The following is a 16,271-nucleotide window of genomic DNA, read 5'->3' as shown; positions in this document are numbered from 1 at the left end:
TCTCTCTCTCTCTCTCTCTCTCTCTCTCTCTCTCTGTCTCTCTCTCTGTCTCTCTCTCTCTCCCTCCTTCTCTCTCATTCTCTCTCTTTCTCTCCCCCTCCCTCCCTCGCCCCTCTACCTCTCTCTGCCTGTCTCTCCCTTCTTCCCTCCCCGCCTTCTCTCTTTCTTTTTCTTTCCCTCTCCCCCTTTCTCTCTGTCTCTTTCTCTCTCTCCCTGAGCAGGATCCGGCCCCAGCTATCCAAGGAGAAGATTGAAGGCTGTCACATCTGCACGTCAGTCACTCCTGGAGAGCCCCAGGTGCTTCTGGGAAAGGACAAGGCCTTCACCTATGACTTTGTCTTTGACCTGGATACCTGGCAAGAGCAAATCTACACAGCTTGTGTGGGCAAACTCATCGAGGGCTGCTTTGAGGGCTACAATGCCACAGTGCTGGCCTACGGACAGGTAAGGACCCCCTCCCTCCTCAGGTCAGCTCCTAGTTAGATGAGAGACACATAAGACAATGAATCTTGTTAACAAGTACAAAGTTATATGGGATTATGCAGTATCTATGGATGCCAGAGTGAATGGAATTTTCTGGAGGGCATGAAATCAATTGAAAAAGTCTTTCTGGGAGAGATGAAGGTCTTAAAGGAGAGGGGTGTCATGGTGAACAGAGAAGATGGGGATGTGTATGGTTGAGTCTGGGAAGGCATCAGAGATTCTCCCCTTGAGGTCCACTAGCTCTGCTTCCTTCTAAAAGAAGAGGCTTTAAGAACTCACTGTCCTGTCCCATCTTTCCCTCCACAGACAGGAGCTGGGAAGACATACACCATGGGCACTGGCTTTGACATGAGCACCACAGAGGAGGAGCATGGTATCATCCCAAGGGCCATAGGCCACCTCTTCAGGGGCATTGCTGAACGCAAGAAACAGGCCCAGGAACAGGGAGTGCCTGGGCCCGAGTTCAAAGTCAGCGCACAATTTCTGGAGGTATGACCAGGGAGATGAGAGGACACCAGGAAACAAAGAGCTAGATAGGGCCTGTCTTCCTTGTTGTGGGAGGCATCGTGGTCTAGTGGAAGGAATACAAGATTTAGAATCAAAGAACCTTGGTTCGAGTCCTGACACTTCAACTTACACCATGGGGGACTTTGGGCAAATCATTTGTCTCAGATCCTCATTTATAAATTGGGGATGAGGGGGACGTAGGCCAAAATGGCCTGTAAATTCTAGCTCTAATTCTGTGATCCTGTCACCCACCAGAGGACTGGTAGGCCATGTTCTCAAGGGCCTGCACAGAGAGCCTTTTTTTTTTTTTTGGAGGTGGGAGTGTGAGATAGAGGAGATGGGAAAGGGAAAGAGAGTGTGCCCCAAGGCCTGAGCCTGGATCCATGCCTGCTCTGGCAAGGTTGTCCTACCACTTCTTTTGGGGCTCAAATGTGGACAAAACCTGACTTTAGTGGCTTGTGAGATGTACTTGGATGGCACTGTGATTCTTGTTGGGAGAGGAAAGGTAGATTCTCCAAGCTAGGCCTGAAGGAGGAATAGGAGATGGGATTGCTGGATATAGGCCCATGTACAGTCTTGTTGCCTAGAGTCATTGACCCTGAGGAGCACTCTGCTTGGGCTTGGGATGAGCCCAGGAGGCCAGAAAGATGCTTGGGATCCAGCATTCTCATCTTCTGTTCCCTCAGGGCCATAAACTTCCCATGGATGAGAAAATTAAAGCTAGTGCCAGTCTGGGTCAGAACTGCCAACCCAAGGGCTGGTGCTGATCAGACCAGGAAGAACAATCTCTAGACCCAAATCCTGGCAAAACTTAGACTGGGGAGTTGGTGGGGATGAGTTCAAGTCCTGACTCTCCCATAACACCTCTTTTTTTCTCCACTGAGCTTCCACTGGGGTCTTTGAAGATAGCTAGAATTTAAGAAATAGGGGAATAGTGAAAGTGAGAAATCTGAATCACAGCCCAGATCTCCCAGGAGTCAAAAAAACAGATTATGTTTTCTTGGGAAGTGAAAACCAACCTCTCATCCTCTTTACAGAAGAGGATAAGTCATTTAACCTCTCCAAGCTTGTTGTTCTCATCTGCAGAATGGGAGACAACAACGATGTCACCCATACCACCTAGCTCCTGGGGCTGTTATGAGGAAAGCACAAAGTGATATTGAAACATCAGCTTTTAATATTACAAGCAACATCAACACCCTCTTCTTTCATGGGGTGCCCTACAGCTCAGGGGCTGCCTTGAGCAGGCTCTGCCTTGAAAGAAGGGAATATCACTTACCCCAGGAAGAATGCAGTCAGCTGCAGAGGTGCTGAAGGCCTGGACTCCCCTTATATTGTCCCTTCACTTTTTGGCCACTTGCTTATTACTCTGCCTCAGTTTCCCTAGATCTGACATGGGGGAATTTTCCAATTTTCTAGAACCAGGCTTCTTTAGTCTCCTGACAGTAGGTACCCTTCCTGACCTTTTTCTACCTAGATATTTTATTCTTTGTCCATCTCGCTCTGGCCTGAAGAAGGCAGATTCCTCCAGACAGGAAGTAAGCCATCAGTTTCCTGATGGAAATGGAATGAATGGTATGGCACTATTGAGTAATTTCCACAAGAAACCTCAGAACCCCCTGTAGTCTTCCCCAGTCAGAAAGAGGGGGTACCCTGGAGGGGCCTAGGAGGGTAGATCTAGGCTCATTTGCTGTTTTTACATAGATCTGTGGGGCCTTAGGCTAAGCACCGAAACTTCTCTGGTCTCAGTTTCCTTATCTGTAAAAATCCAGGAGGGAACTGACGTAGATCAACCAGGTCAAATTCAGATAGAAACCAGGGCCCCTAGACCATAGAAGAATCTCAGTGGGCCAGATATTGGCTTAGAAAACCACATGTCAACGTTTTCCATGTCCTATCATATTTTTATTTCTTTTGTTAAATATTTCCCCACTACATTTTAGTCTGGTTCTGGCCTCCCTGGGGATGGTACTGGGGCCCTGTAGCTGACACCTCTGGTTTAGATGATGCTGGGACCCTTTCAGATTCTGTCAGACTCAGTGCTTCATCCTGGATAAGAGAGAAGGGCTTAGGAAGGGGCGGCCAGGTAGCACAGTGAGTAAGAGCACCAGCCCCAGAGTCGGGATGACCTGGGATCGAATCTGGGCTAAGACACTTAGCACCCACCCAGAAACACCTGGCCATGTAACCTTGAGCAAGTTACTTGACCCCAATTGCTTAGGGGCAGCCAGGTGGCTCAGTGAGTAAGAGCATCGGCCCCAGAATCGGCATGACTTGGGATCAAATCCAGGCTCAGATACTTACCACCACACCCAGAAACAACTGGCCATGTAACCTTGAGCAAGTTACTTAACCCCAATTGCTTTTAAAAAAAAGAAGAAGGGTTTAGGAAGCCCCCTTCTGCCCCTTCCCCCACAGTGACCTTCTAGAACCCCCACCCACAGGCATGGCTCCCCCTCTTGTTGGATCCAAAGACAGGGCTTGAACCCTGCAAACCCTCCCTCCAGCTCTGGCTCCACTTGCCTTTCAGTCTGAGAGAGAAACAGAAAGCTAGGGAAACCAGAGCAGGAAAACAACCCTGGCTGCCTTTGGTCCTACTCCCTGGGGGGCTGCTGGTTAATTGCTCCCTCCTGGGTCTGCTCCTGTCTCCTAGGTGTTCTTAGACAAGAGTGTGGCTGCTTTGCCCTTCAGGGACTCCAGGCTCCTTTTCAGATTCAATGGATTTGTCTTTTGTTTCTTGTCTCTTTGCTTTTCCTTCTCCAGCCCCGTTGCCAGGGAAATGTCCAGAGGGAGGGAACCAGCAGCCCCCTGGGAAGGCTGTGCCAAGGACAGAGCCACTAGTTGGGATGCTGCCCTCAGGGTGGAAAGGGTTACATGAGTCCAGTCTGTCTGTTTATAGGACAGACAGACCTGGGAGGACATGGCCATTAATGGCACCCAAATCCCAGTCAGTCCTTTCCTGTTCCTCTTCCCTTTCCTGTCTTGATATTTCCGTCTCTTTGAGGAACATCAAAGCCTCGGATGTCCAGGCTATCAGAGTTTCCAGAGGCAGGAACCCAGTGGCTGCAGCCCTCAACTGTCTCCTTTCTCATTCTCCCTCTCCTCTAGGACCTACCTGTCCACCTTCTAAGTACCTACCTCCCAGGGGAATGTCCCTGCCCCTTAGCAGGTGGCACTTTCTCTGGTGGTGATTATAAAAAGGAGAGCTTACCCTGAGGTTTGGGGAATCTTCCAAGCTGGATTGAACTCTCCTAGAAGGCAGGACAACATAGGGTCCCTACAAAGAAGCTAGACACATATCCAGGAGGTCAGACCAGTGGTGGTCCCTTCTGCCTATTGCCACACAAAGTAAACCACGATTTCTCCTCGCTCTAATTTCCATCCCTATCCTCCAGTCAGGTCCTTGTGAAGAAGAAGAGAACATATCCAAATGTTCTCAGACAGTATCTGAGCTTTTGCCCCTGAGACGGAAGGGATGGGTAGCAGTGAATGCTAATTTTTAAATAAAATTCTTATTGATATTGTTTGTTTTTACATCACCTCCATTACTAAGTGTATCCCTCCTTTTTTCCCTTCCTCCAGAGCCGTCCCTTAAACAAAGAACAATAAAGAGAACACAACAGCTCAGCAAAACTAACATACAATTTCATAGAATGCCCACACTCATAGTTACAAAGAAGCATGAAGAGATACATCCTTATATGTTTTTTTTGGGCCCAAGCTTGGTGCTTATCATTTCCCAGCTTTCCGATTTGATTGTTTTGTGGTGGTTCTTTCCATTTTGTCATTGCAGGCGTGATATATGTTGTTCTCTGGTCCTACTTGCTTTACTTTGCCTCAGTCTAAACAAGTCTTCCCATGACTACCAAGTTCTCCATCTCTGAGCTCATTTCCACACAGTCAGCCATGACCAGTGGCCTGACCTCTTGACTAGCTCAGCTTGAGTTGGGGGTCCCACTCTATTCTATAACCTGAAGAGGGCCTGTTCTTAGGCCTCTGGATTCTCAGCTCTTTGGTCCTTTTGGGATCCCTGACCCAGTAGGGCCCTGAAATACTACTAGATGAGTACAAAGTTTTATGAGAGGGAAAAGTCGGGTAGGAGGGGTCATTGAGTCTTCCACTGACCTCTGGGGAATAACTCACCATTGCCTCCTCTTCCTCTCTGGCTCTTATGTCCAGCTCTACAATGAGGAGATCCTTGACCTGTTTGATAGCACCCGAGATCCTGATTCCCGCCACCGAAAATCCAACATCAAGATCCATGAAGACACCAATGGGGGCATCTACACCACTGGTGTTACCTCCCGCCTCATCAGTTCCCAAGAAGAGGTGGGAGTCTACTAGGGAGAGGCAGCTTGGTAGCACAATGAATAGAGCACTGGGTCTGAGTCAGGAACACCTGAGTTCAGATCTAGCCTCAAATACATACCTGGGCAGATCTGTGTGCCTCGGTTTCCTCATCTGTAAAATGGGGGTAGTAGTAGCACCCACTTCCCAGGGTTGTGAGATTCAGATGAGATAATATTTGTGAAGTGGCCTTCAGACCTTAAAGCCCACATAAATACTATCTGCTTTTATTAGCTAATTGAAAGGGGCAAGATGCAAGGCATCAGTGCTCCTGGGGATGCCTGAGTGGCATAAGAATGAAAATACAGGGGGCTCTATACAAAGGGTCTCTCTGTCTCCTGCAGAGACATAGCTCCCTGGAAGGGCCCCTTACCACCCCGTACAGCCTGTCTCCTCTCTCTGCAGCTTATCCAGTGTCTGAAGCAAGGCGCTCTGTCCCGGACCACGGCCAGCACCCAGATGAACGTGCAGAGCTCCCGCTCTCACGCCATCTTCACCATCCACCTGTGTCAGATGCGCGTCTGCGCCCGGCCTGACCTGGTGAGCAGCCTCAAGAGAGGCAGGAGGAGTAGGTGGAGGGGCCTGGCTATGGGCAGAACCAGGCTGGGACTTCTACCCGTCCCAGAGAAACTGTGCTGGATCCGGAGACCCAGCTTTGAGTCCTGGCTCTTCCCCTCTGTATCTGTGGGATCTTGGGCCAATCGCTTCACTTGACTGAGTTTCTGTTTCCTCCTGTGTAAATTAATAGGCTTGAATGGGATGATCTCTGAGGCCTCTTATTATGGCCTTATAGCTTTATTGACCTCATGTCCCACTTTGGTATTTTGTCCTCTGCCCCTCTGGACTTGCTAAGGGAGCATCTCCAGACATCCCAGGGAGCCTTAGCCCCTGTGGGGTGGAGGTGGGGGGATTGGGGTTTTCAGCCATGCCCACTTCTCCCATAGGTGAATGGTGAGGTGCCTGGTCTTCCCAATGGTGCTGCCCCCACCAACGAGTATGAAACGCTCACAGCCAAGTTTCATTTCGTCGATCTGGCAGGCTCTGAACGGCTAAAGCGGACAGGGGCCACGGGCGAGAGGGCCAAAGAGGGCATCTCTATCAACTGTGGCCTGGTATGGAAACTCTTACCCTGTCCAGCATAGAGGCTGATCCAGTGGCCTAGAGCAGGACCTGAACCCTTAACTCCTTCCTGCATGCCATGTTTTTGTCTCTGTTCCCCTTCTCCTGGGTCTGTTTCTGTTTGGTCCTCTTCCCTGACTTTGACTTTAATAATGATCCTTGCGTGTCCCCAGTCCTAGAGCTTGGGATTGGCTGAGGGCAGTGAAGATGGTGGGAAGGTTAGGGGCCATGGCTCCGTGGGATACCCTGCTGAAGGCCAGGGCTCTTTCTTGCAGCTGGCCTTGGGTAATGTGATCAGTGCCCTGGGAGACCAGAGCAAGAAGGTGGTCCACGTGCCCTACCGGGACTCCAAGCTTACCCGGCTTCTCCAGGACTCCCTCGGGGGCAATAGGTAACCACAGCGGCCACTCCTGGGGAGCAGTTATTGTGCCCACTCACTGCCAGCTCCTATCCAGTGCAGCTGGTTGTGTTGAGCATGATCTGAGGCTGAGAGTGAGAAAACCTAGGGAGGTTAATGGTCTTGGACAAGTCATTTATTTTGGCCACGTCATTTCCCCGTGCGTATTCCCATCATCGTTATTACTATTACCTGGTAATAATTATAATTCGTAATTATAGCTGATGTTGATATGGTGCTTTAGGGTTTACAATGCACTTTACATACATATCATCACATTCGAGCTTCACAACAACCCTGTGAGACAGGTGCTGTCATCATTCCCATTTAACCGAATAGATAACTGAGGCACTGAGAGAGTCCAGGCTTGGGCAGCTAGTACCTGTCTAAAGCAGGATTCGACCTCAGTTCTTCCTGAGGCCAAGTCCAGTGTTCTATTTCCCACACTGCTATACTGCCTTATTGCCTCTGTACAAGGGAGAGAATAGATCCTTTCCCCTTTATAACTCATAGGGAATTTGTAAAGCTAAGACAGGATATTAAAACTGGAAATATAAGGTCTTACTACTATTTATTTCCTAGATCAATTTCTAAAAAAACAACAGGCCAAAACAGCACTGACCATATTAGCTAAGTAAATTGTAGTCATATACTGCTGGAACAGAAATCTCATGGTCGTTTCATCTTGGAGTTTGTGCCAAGTGGCCCTCAGGTGGCCTTGGGACAGGCCAGGACTTAGCTCCAGTGTGATGTTTTCTATGGGCACATCTGCCTCTGCCACATCTCTCCTCTATCCCTACCAGCCAGACAATTATGATTGCTTGTGTGAGCCCTTCAGACCGGGACTTTATGGAGACCCTGAATACCCTCAAGTATGCCAACCGGGCCCGCAACATCAAGAACAAGGTGGTTGTGAACCAAGATAAGACCAGCCAGCAGATCAGTGCCCTTCGCGCAGAGATTGCCCGCCTGCAAATGGAGTTGATGGAGTACAAGGCGGTGAGTGAGGGGGCTCCTCTTGGCCTAGCCAGTAGAATGGGCCCAGCTTCTCTGGACTGGGCCCTGAGCATTCAGCTTAGCAGTGCCTGTAAGTAACAACACTGCTTCCCCGTGGCTCTGCCTTCCTCTCAAGGAGTGGCCTGCTGGGGACCACTTTGACCCTCTGACTTTTCAGATTCCTCCTCACCTTTTCTCTTATTCATTCATCAATTATTTATTGTATGCCTGCTGTGTGCAAGCAAGTTCCAATGTTGGGCACAGGGCAGTACATAAAGATTAATAAGACATGACCTCTGCCCCCAAGGAGCTTACAGTGCTGTAGGTGATAGAAGATATATGTGAAAGTAACTCCAGGACGTGTGATTGGTGTTCAGAGTACACTATGCCATAGGAGTCCAGAAGCAAGAGAGACCCTTGTGGTTGGGGCAGTCCAGAAGGTTACATATAGAAGGCAGACTTGGAGTGGGTGATAAAGGTTGGTTCAGACTTGATAAGTGGGGATGCACGAGGGACAGAGGTGGGTCAGGGTGACTGGACATTTCATGAAGAGGGAATAGAATGAACAAAAACAATGAAGTGTTAGACTGGGAGCCCAGTTTGAGAGTTTGTAGAGAATCAATAGGAAATAAGGCTGGAAAGGGAAAAGGGCCAGCATATAATAGAAGCCTTGAATATTAGCATAAGGAATTTGGACTTTTTTTTTTTTTTGATAGGCTATAAGGATCTGTGTTGTTCAGTCATTTCAATCGGTTTTGTCTGACTTTTCTTCACTCTCATTCGGAGTTTTTTTTGGGAAAGATACTGTCATGATTTGCCATTTCCTTCTCCAGCTCATTTTACAGATGAGGAAACAGAGGTAAACAGGGTTGAGTGACTTGCCCAGGTCACATAGTATGTAAGTGTTTGGGGCTGAATTTGAACTCAGGAAGTTGAATCTTTCTCACTCTAGGCCTAGCATTCTGTGCACTATAGGTAGGCCCCTAATAAGGAGCCATGGGAGGTCTTAAAAAATTTTTTTATTGTTTTAAATTTGACACACCTGAATATTTCTATATTCCAAAAATGTGTGTGTGTATATGAAACCTACAATCTCACTGTGTACAACTGTTTTTTTCTTTTTACAGTATGTGCTCAATGTGGCATGTTAGTTCCCAAATCTGTCCTACTTGTCTCTGTTGACCTCTAAGCTGCCTTTTTTCCTTTTCTGTGCATTTTTTTTTTTAGTTTTCAAAAAGAGAGATAATATGGTCATAACTAGATTTTAAGTCAGTTAGTCTGACAGTGGTGGTCAAGAGGCTGCTTGGGAAAAAAGATCAGCAGTTCAAATGAGAGAAGAGCTCCTCAGGCCTTCCCTTTCTGCTGAGCCATAGACTGACCTCTTCCCACCCACTCCCCTCCTCCTCCTAGGGTAAGCGAGTGACTGGGGAGGACGGCTCAGACGGCTACAGTGACCTGTTCCGGGAGAATGCCATGCTGCAGAAAGAGAATGGCACACTGCGGATGCGGGTGAAAGCCATGCAGGAAGCCATCGATGCCATCAACAACCGTGTCACCCACCTCATGAGCCAGGAGGCCAACCTGCTCCTTGCTAAGGCCGGTGAGTACAGGGCAAGTGGACCTGCTGGCCTGTAGCAGCAACCACGCTGGCATACCCAGGATGGCTCCTAGCTCAGGTTCTTAGACCTGCTTTACTAGGAAAGATAGCTGTTCAAGGGGTTAACAGTCTTTTAAATTACATTCACTAGTTAGGGGGAAAGTCATTGCCCTGAACTTCAGAGAAAATACAAGCAGAGAAATAAAAACCAACAGACTGGGCTTCTAACTGAGAAATTAACACAGATCAACAGACAGATTCAACTGTCTGACCAAGGCAATACATATATAGTTACCAGAGAGAGAAGCACCAACATCTGAGACATTTTCAAAAACAGGGGGCTCCTTAACAGTTACCCAGAGTCTCATCTGATCAGTTTACAAGAACATTCTTCCAATGAGTGAGCCCCAAAATGCTAACCTCAGAGTATATATACCCTTTATAGAACCAGAGGGCATCAAAACCCTCATGATTCAGTGCCTAATTAGGAATTAACAAAAGGTGTGAAAGCCTTTCTACAAGCCTCCCCTTAGCAATCTTTTTTTTTTTTTTTGCCTTTTGGAGGGTACTTGGGGTTAAGTAACTTGCCCAAGGTTACACGGCTAGTGTTTTTGTGTTAAGTGTCTGAGGCCAGAACTAAACTCGGGTCCTCCCAACTCCGGGCCCACTGCTTTACTCACTGCCCTTAGCAATCTTGCCTTAATGGGCTCCATCTGAAGCCTATTAATGGGTGGGGAAGCTCTTATATCCCATTAACATTATACCACCCTCCCTAGCCCCCTTGTATTTACTATCCTTACACTTCCAGATGGACTTGTCATCTCCCATGAGAGAACATAAACAGAGACTCTTTCCTTTTTGTTCTTTGCATCCCCAGTACCTACTTTTATGCTCAGAACATAGTAGGTTCTTGTTGATTCAATGATTGGAGAGACTTCCCATTCCCATGTCTGTCAGAAAGCACTTAGCTCCCCTGTTCTTTCCTCCTTCTGCCCCTGCAGGAATGAGTTAGTCTGGCCTAAACAGCAAAAACACTCCTGGTTACCACTTTGGTGACAAAACTCTAATGTCCTTTGGCAGACCCTGAGAACCTCAGACTTCCCATAGTCTGGCTCCAGCTTACTATTCAGGCTTATTTCAGATGCCCTCCTTTATACATTCTCTCTCCCAGCCAAATCTCCTTTCTTTCCCCCAGTTTCAACACCCCAACTTCCACCATTGTTTGTCTTCATTTTGTAACATGGAGATACTGACCTCCCCCCACGTGTCTCACTGGGTGGTTCTGAGAATCACACAAGATGATGTTTGTTAAAGTGCTTTATAAAGTTTAAGGTGACCTTAACATGACTGCCTGGGTCCCACTTGGAGGTTTCAGGTCCTGGCACAGGTTCTTAGAGGCAGAAGGGCACTCAGAGGTTGCCTGTGACATAATCCACCCGTACCTGGGCAGGAATCCCCGATAAGTGGTCACCCATTCTCTGCTTGTTCCCCTCCAGTGAAGGGAGCCCCTGCCTCCCCAGGCAGCCTGGCCCACTCTTATTTTTAGGAATTTTTCCCTCACTATGTTGCTGTACAACCTCTGCCCACTGTCCTTTGTTCTGGCCCTCTCTCTCCACCCTCTCCCAGGGCCAAGTAGAACAAATCCAGGCCCCTTCCCACTTGACAGCCTTTCACATCCTTGGAGACAGAGATCACAGTCCCCTTCAGTCTTTTCTTCTTTCAGGCTAAACAGAATTCCAAAGGATCGGGTTTGGAAGGGACCTCAGAGGCCTCTGAGTTTAAGCTTGGCCTGAAAAAAAAGATCTCCTTTACAACATACCCCTGACAGCCAGACAGCCAGTGTTTGCTTAAAGACCTTAAGTGAGGGAAAGCATTCCAGCTTCCTTCAGCCGATGTGCCCCTCAGATGGCCTGGCCTTCAGCGGCCTCCCATTCTGATCAGACAAAGTGGGGTGCCCAGTGCTGAACAGGGTTTCTTGGATCTAGTATGACTAGGGAATAACACAGTGGTGACTTTCCTCAAAATCAGCCCTGGACTTGTTGGGAGTGGCAGGGGCAGGGGGGGTTCCTTTCTTTATATCTTCAGTGCCTAGCAGTGCCTGGTTGGTATCTATTAGGTGCTTGATAAAATGCCTGTTGATTTATTGATGACCTGATTCTTACTGCAAACTTAGCTTCATCCAGAAGAGTCTGTTCATTTCCTCCTCTGGACCATGCTTTCTTTCTCTCCTGGTCACTGTTATGTGAGCAGTGATGCCTTTCCCCGTCCTTGGGTAACAGCAATCATAGCAGTTTGGGCATGAATAGCTTTGGGCTATTCGCCTAAGGTCCTCAGGTATATATACTAGCCTACTTTTACCAACCTTTGAGAAGGGGAAGGTAAGCACTTAATTAAAACAAAACAAATTATTCTTCTTTAACTATAAATAAACAAGGTGTGTATCATCAAATAGAACAAAGAATAGAAAGGGAAAAACCATCTAAGGTATATTAAGTCGCTTCACAACTTTTAATTATCCCATTCATAGGTTTCTTTAGGTATTTCAGTACTTTGTGACCCTATTTCAGGATATTCTCTGCTAATGACAGCTCAGGTCCCAGTGGTTAAGTCCCACGTTCTTTGGGGTTTTTAGGGGACCTTTACATTGCATCCAGTTCTTTGAGATCGACCTCCTCTCATTCTTTGTTTCTCAGAACAGCTGGCATATGGCAGCTCAAGGCTTTCCTCTGTCTCCCTTCTGTTTCTTTTCTTTCTTCTATAGTAGAGGCCTATAATGTCACTATGGCTGCCCCACTTGTATCTTGGCCCACTTAGCCTATCTCTGCATGAATCACTGAAATCTACTTTTTTTTTTAGGTGCCACAATATATGTTAAATAACAATGACCTATCCCACAGTGTTATTGTTGCTGGGATTGTTACCGTTATCATGAGACATATCTTTTCTGTTCCCCTCCAGGAGATGGCAATGAGGCCATTGGTACTCTGATCCAGAACTATATCCGAGAGATTGAGGAACTTCGGTGAGCACTGGGGATGGGGAAGACCTAGGGTGGCGGGTCTGGGAACTCTGGCAGGGGGAGGGCTAAGAGACAATACTTCCAGCTGACCTCCTTTCTCTTCTACTTCAGAACAAAGCTTCTAGAGAGTGAAGCGATGAATGAGTCTCTCCGCCGCACACTCTCACGGACCTCAGGGAGGTCCTCCTACTCCATGACTGGTTCCCAAACCCAGGGAAGTTTGCTGAGCAGCCCATCGATTTCCATGGAAGCAGAGGCCTCAGAGGTGATCCGCAAGGCCAAGCAGGACCTGGAACGGCTAAAGAAAAAGGAGACGAGGCAACGGAGAAAAAGGTGAAGGAGAGAAGCCCCCACATACCATCTGACAGTAGCATTGGTGGGCGGTGTAGGATGGGGTCAGTTTTCTCATAGGGGTGGGACTTCCTCCCCTTGAGGCATCCACCCCTTCTTGGATCTGGGTCTGAGGAGAGGGAGACTAGTAGAAGCTGGTGTTACTAAGCTCCATCTCTGTACTACCCCAGGCCACCTCCCTGGTAACATCATGCACAGTGGCACCAGTCCCCAGAAATCTCTTTCCGGTGCCTGCTATCTTGGGAAAGTAATCAGCCACTTGTGGGCAAAGGTTGCCTTACCCTGTCTTGTGATCTTTGACATGTAGGAAAATAAGAGACTAATTAGAGTCTATTTTGGGCTAGTTGGGTTAAAATTTAAAAACCAGCTCAGCTGGGAAATGGAGATTGCTGGCTGACCTCACTGCCTTGTCTCCTATACTTTAGGGTGACGTCATCCCCTCTCCCAACCTCAGATAGGGATATTTTCCCTACCAGTCCCGGCCTCCTTTCTTCTCTGTGACTCCTACCTCCCTGGAGCAGGAGCATGGAGGAATGAAAAGAGTGCTGGAAGGAGCTGGGTTCACATCTCATCTCCAGGATTAGACTAGCTGTGTTACTATGGGCGCGTTATTTAATACCTTCTCAACTGTAACAAGGAGGTTGGATGAGATGGCCTCTAAGACCCCTTCCAGCCCCTAGCCTAGGATCTGTGAGGCAGACTCTCCTAACCTGACCCTACCCCCATCTCCCTCCTGTGGGCAGCCCAGAGAAGGAGGCGTTTAAAAAGAGGGCAAAGTTACATCAAGAGAATGGAGAAGAGACGGATGAGAACGAGGCCGAGGAGGTATGGGCCAGTCCCTTCCCATGTGCGCTCTGACTTGTGGCCCTGCCTGGGCTTCACCTAGGCATCAGTCTCAGTAAGAAGGGCTGGAGGAGGGCCATCGATGTTCCCAGCCCCATTCAGAGCCAAGTAACTCTCCCCTCCTTGAATTAGACTCACTGGGTTTGATTGGTTGCCAGGTTGATGTATTTGCCCCCTCTCCCAATCTCAGCCCCAAAGAAGGGACTCCATATGCGCATAAAGGGCCCATGCTCCTTGGAGGCAGATGTGATTTTGGGGGGAGGGATCATAGGGTTCCAGCTGCAGTGCTGTGTGTGCTCCCTTTCTGCTCTTTCCCTACTGATTGCCCTCCATGCATGCATGCATGTATGTATGTTTGTGTGCATGTATGTAGACACACACATGTGCATACTACCATCCCTCAGTCTCAGGGTGCTGCTCCCTTCATGGTCTGGCCCAATGGGAACTCACCCAGTTCTCTGTGGGGAGGTTTCCTGACCCTTGGGAGGGGAGGGCGCCATCATGGTGCTCAATGCTCAGGAGGAAGAGGAGGATCGGGATGAAAGTGGCTGTGAGGAGGAGGAAGGACGGGAAGATGAAGATGAAGATTCAGGCAGTGAGGAGAGCCTGGTGGACTCAGACTCGGACCCTGAGGAGAAGGGTGAGTTCATCCCCCAGGGCAGGAGATAGGAAGGACTGGCCACTGAGGCACGAACATGCTAGAAGGGGAAGGAAGCTCACCCTTCCAGTTCCTAAAGAACCCCCCCATGCCACCCTGGAGTCTCCCTTTCTTATCAGCAGGAAATGGGGTAGAGAGCCAGACCTGGCCTTGCAGAGGAGGACCATAGTCAGTCAGGAAGTAAGCTGTTATTAAGCACCTACTATGTGCCTGGTTGGGAAGAGGGTGTTGCTACATTATGATGGGCTTTGAACGCCAAACACAATTTTGTACATGATCCTGGAAGTAGTAGGGAGCCACTGGAGTTTACTGAGTGAGAGTGTGACGTGGTCAAACCTACATTTTGGAAAAATAATTTTGGTGACTGAAGAGGATGGAGTGAAGTGGGAAGAGACCTGTGGTGGGTAGACCCATCAGCAGGATCATTAGGTCATAGACTAAAGGTCCCGTCTAAGTCAAACCCCCTCATTTTACAGAACGAGGGAACTGAATCTGAGAGAGAGTAAGTGACTTGCCCAGGGACACACAACGAGTAAGTGTCTAACACAGGATTTGAACTCAGGTCTTCCTGTCTCCAAGTCTAGCAATCTATTTACTCTTTCTCCAACTGCCTCAAAGGTAGATGTCAGAAGAAGGATTTGAACCTATGCCTCTGTGACTAGACCTAAATGAGGTTTCACAGGTGACCATATGCAATGTTAAGTTAGTGTAAGGAAAGTTAGACCCTAGGATCATCTTCATGACAGTGGTGGGGGAGTAGATGGCAAAGGGAGAAGGGGAATGGGGATGTGGTCAGTGGAAACTTGCTGCATTAAATGTAGTTATTGTGCTCAACTCAGAGCCATAGGTCAAGGCTTTCATCCTTCAGTTAGGATTCATTTTTTATTTATTTTTTGATACAAAAACCGCTTGCCAACAAACACCCTCTGTCCCACCCCACACACCCCTATGTGAATTCCTGGGGGTTCTTGCCCTAAAGACAGTGGAGGGAAGGGGAAACTTATCTAATAGACTCTGACTTCTCAACACAAACTGCTCCTTCCCAGCCCCAGAGGCGGCATCTGTTCTGGGTCTCCTGGGCCTCAGGGACCCTTCAGCATCCAGTCAGCTCCTATAGAACGAGTCCCCAGGGTCTCAGTGTACAGGCTCCCTGACATCCCTGGCAGATGGAGACCTAGCTCTGGCCTCAGTGGTTATGGAGCATGGCTAGAAGAACAGAGCTTCAGGCCCGAGGAAGAGGCACGGCCCTGTCCCTGAGGTCCAGGGCTGCCCTTTTAGACTAGAGAGGAAGGGCTGAAAGATGGCGCTCGTTTGAACTGGCCTGTTTCTACCATTATCCAGCACTGTTGCTGCCCCTGGAAGAGCCCTGCATCTCTCACCATAGTAACCGGCGTGTGTACAGCACTTCTAAGGTCCGTGAAGCTCTGCTCAAATCATTGCAGCCTCACAACAAGCCGGGGAGGCAGGTGCTGTTACTGTTCCCATTTTACAGATGAGGACACTGAGGCAGACAGGAAGTGTCTTGAGTCCAGAGCTGAACTCAGGCTCTCCTGAGCCCTGCAGCCAGACCTCCACTCACTGTGCCACTTAGCTGCCCTCTTCTCTTCTGTGTCCCCCTCTCCTCCCCTCCCCGTACCCCCATGCCCCCGTGCCCCCGTGTCCCCCACCCGCAGAGGTGAACTTCCAGGCCGACCTGGCAGACCTGACCTGTGAGATTGAGATCAAGCAGAAGCTGATTGACGAGCTGGAGAACAGCCAGCGGCGGCTGCAGACACTGAAGCACCAGTATGAGGAGAAGCTGATCCTGCTGCAGAACAAGATCCGGGACACGCAGCTGGAGCGGGACCGGGTGCTGCAGAACCTCAGTACGTGCACACTTGTGTACATACATCCACACATACACATGCATACATCCACAATCCACATACATAACACACATGTATTTATACACATA

General features: G+C 48.7%; 1 protein-coding gene across 4 annotated transcripts in view; it reads left to right on the top strand.

Moving 5' to 3' along the window:
- KIF21B (kinesin family member 21B) overlaps positions 1-16,271 on the top strand; it is a 76,878-nt gene that overhangs the window by 20,771 nt on the left and 39,836 nt on the right. For all 4 annotated transcript variants that reach the window (XR_011165733.1, XR_011165732.1, XM_069074535.1 and 1 more), the window contains exons 2-14: positions 222-444; positions 790-972; positions 5,170-5,319; positions 5,743-5,877; positions 6,282-6,449; positions 6,732-6,847; positions 7,657-7,852; positions 9,260-9,449; positions 12,405-12,468; positions 12,577-12,798; positions 13,560-13,641; positions 14,179-14,299; positions 15,991-16,182. Coding sequence is in view for 2 of the 4 variants with exons in the window: in XM_069074535.1 (XP_068930636.1) it covers positions 222-444; positions 790-972; positions 5,170-5,319; positions 5,743-5,877; positions 6,282-6,449; positions 6,732-6,847; positions 7,657-7,852; positions 9,260-9,449; positions 12,405-12,468; positions 12,577-12,798; positions 13,560-13,641; positions 14,179-14,299; positions 15,991-16,182 (2,042 nt within the window). In the remaining 2 variants the exon portion in view is untranslated. The remainder of the gene's footprint in view (positions 1-221; positions 445-789; positions 973-5,169; positions 5,320-5,742; positions 5,878-6,281; positions 6,450-6,731; positions 6,848-7,656; positions 7,853-9,259; positions 9,450-12,404; positions 12,469-12,576; positions 12,799-13,559; positions 13,642-14,178; positions 14,300-15,990; positions 16,183-16,271) is intronic.

This window comes from Petaurus breviceps, unplaced genomic scaffold (genome assembly GCF_028583685.1).
Source record: "Petaurus breviceps papuanus isolate PSGF00001 unplaced genomic scaffold, PetGlider_PUasm1.0 90895, whole genome shotgun sequence".
In the NCBI taxonomy this organism is placed as follows: Eukaryota; Metazoa; Chordata; class Mammalia; order Diprotodontia; family Petauridae; genus Petaurus; species Petaurus breviceps.
The sequence above is the reverse complement of the archived record's forward strand: the minus strand, read 5'-3'. Positions and strand labels throughout refer to the sequence as shown.